General features: G+C 48.5%; 1 protein-coding gene across 1 annotated transcript; it reads left to right on the forward strand.

Annotated features, from left to right (window-relative positions):
• Positions 1 to 348: 348 nt before the first annotated feature.
• LOC138939563 (uncharacterized) lies at positions 349 to 1458 on the forward strand. The gene has a single exon (XM_070307431.1). The coding sequence runs from the start codon at positions 349 to 351 to the stop codon at positions 1456 to 1458; it is 1110 nt and encodes a 369-aa protein (XP_070163532.1).
• The last annotated feature ends 691 nt before the right edge of the window (positions 1459 to 2149 follow it).

Below are 2149 nucleotides of genomic sequence, written 5' to 3' on the forward strand. Positions count from 1 at the left end.
TCCGAAATTTTCGTGGGAGGTGAATCACGTCGTGCATTGTTTCTTTAAGTTCGGTTGCCGATTCGAGAACGGAGATTATTTCGAGGAGAACGAGAGATATTGCGCGTATTGCGCGCGTAGCTCGAGTTTCGCGAAAAGCGTATCGACGCACGTGACGAAAACGGTGTATAGCGAGATGGTGCCCGCTTGCGATCTCGTCGACGAGGTTTTCGACGTGTCGAATAATTGGTGCGCAGGCTGCGAGACGAGAGCTTTGTTCTACATCGAGAATTACGATGAGGAGGAGACGTGGTTTATTTGTAAAAAATCTTGGCGTTCGTTAGACGACGAGTGACGAATCGAGAAACGATGGAGGCGCGCGATCTTCTCGATAGCGCGCGGGACGTCGCGACGGGGAACGCGTATCGCGCGTGGGCGCAACGGTGCGACGAATGTCTCGAGTCTCTGCGGGAGAGATGTCGAGGCGAGCGCCGAGGGAGATCGACCGGAGCGATCAATTCTCTTATCGCTCGAATCGTTCAATTAACGGGCGCGAGAGACGATCTGCGTCGACGTTTCGAACGCGTGGGAGGCGGTGTAGAGGAACGCGAGGGATTCTCGTGGTCCGAGATCGAGACGGCTTTCTCTAGACGCGTTTTAACCGGCGCGGTTATTAATTTCGATTATATCGAACCTCGACGATTTCTCGAGGACGCTAGAGATACCGTGCTCGATCGAATACGCGATGTTATGAATGAATATAACGGTGTTAAGGTCAATACCGTGTTTATTGGCGAGTTCGTTTCGGGCGACAAGATCGATGTTAAGACTATTGTCACGAAGAATTATCCGCTTCTACCTCTTTCCGATTTGCGAGAGTGGTACGAGAAGCCAGTGGTCGACGCTACTCTAGCCTCGTTGGAAGAATTTCAGGAGCGCGATAGCGGATGGGCGTTATCGCGAATATTCAATTTAACTGTGAACGTGAACAGCAGATACAATCCTATGCACGCGGGATGTCACGTCAAATTGCCGCGAGAGATCATGTTGAAGAAAGCGGTAATAAACGTGCAATCTAATGACAATGCGTGTTTCGCATGGGCGGTGGTCGCCGCTCTGTATCCAGCTGAAAAAAACGCGGGTCGGGAATCTTCGTACCCGCATTACACGACAGTGCTGAATCTGAAGGGCGTTAAATTTCCTATGAGTTTGAACAAAATTACTAGATTCGAGCGTATTAACGACATATCTATTAATGTGTATACCGTTCGAAATAAAAAGGAGGGAAAAGGCGGTTGTCGCGTTGTTCCTTTGCGTCTCACTGACGATAAAAAGGACAGACACGTTAATCTGCTGTATTTTGACGATATGACGCGACGAGATGACGCGACGCATTTCGCGTGCATGAAGAATCTGTCGCGACTCGTCGGCTCGCAACTGAGCGGTAGACGACATAAATCGCATATATGCGATCGGTGAGTACTAATTAAAAAAATCGTCGCGCGATGTTGATAATGCGCGAGATTTAAAAATGTGCGTTATGTCGCAGATGCATGCACTATTTTCGAACGAGCGATAAGTTATCGGCTCACAGCGTGGACTGCGGAAGGATGAACGAGTGCGCTATAGTCCTTCCTACCAAAGACGACAAATGGTTAGAGTTTCGCAACTATAGTAGAAAGGAGCGACTTCCATTCGTTGTGTACGCTGATCTCGAATGCGTACTGAAGAAGAAAGAGGAGAGGAGAACGTCGAATGCATCTATCGTTCAGCATCACGAAATCTATAGCGCCGGATATTACGCGCGATGCGCGCTCGATGGCGTTAGTTCTACCTACAGAGCTTATCGCGGTGAAAATTGCGTATTGTGGTTCGTTAAAGAACTGCACGATCTAGCGCTTCGCGCGAAGACTATTCTCGATATCGATGCTCCTATGACGAATCTTACATCGGATGAATGGGAGAGATTCGTAAACGCGACGCGCTGCAGCATATGTGAGAAACCGTTCGAATTAGGAGACGCTCGCGTGCGCGATCACTGTCATCTGACTGGACGGTACAGAGGTCCGGCGCATTCGAATTGTAATTTAAATTATAAGGATACTTACGTAATTCCCGTATTTTTTCACAATTTATCGGGTTACGACGCGCATTTTATCATTAAAGATGT

Source organism: Polyergus mexicanus, unplaced genomic scaffold (genome assembly GCF_030449975.1).
Source record: "Polyergus mexicanus isolate NDT 795.1 unplaced genomic scaffold, iyPolMexi1.0 SCAF_14, whole genome shotgun sequence".
Taxonomy (NCBI): domain Eukaryota; kingdom Metazoa; phylum Arthropoda; class Insecta; order Hymenoptera; family Formicidae; genus Polyergus; species Polyergus mexicanus.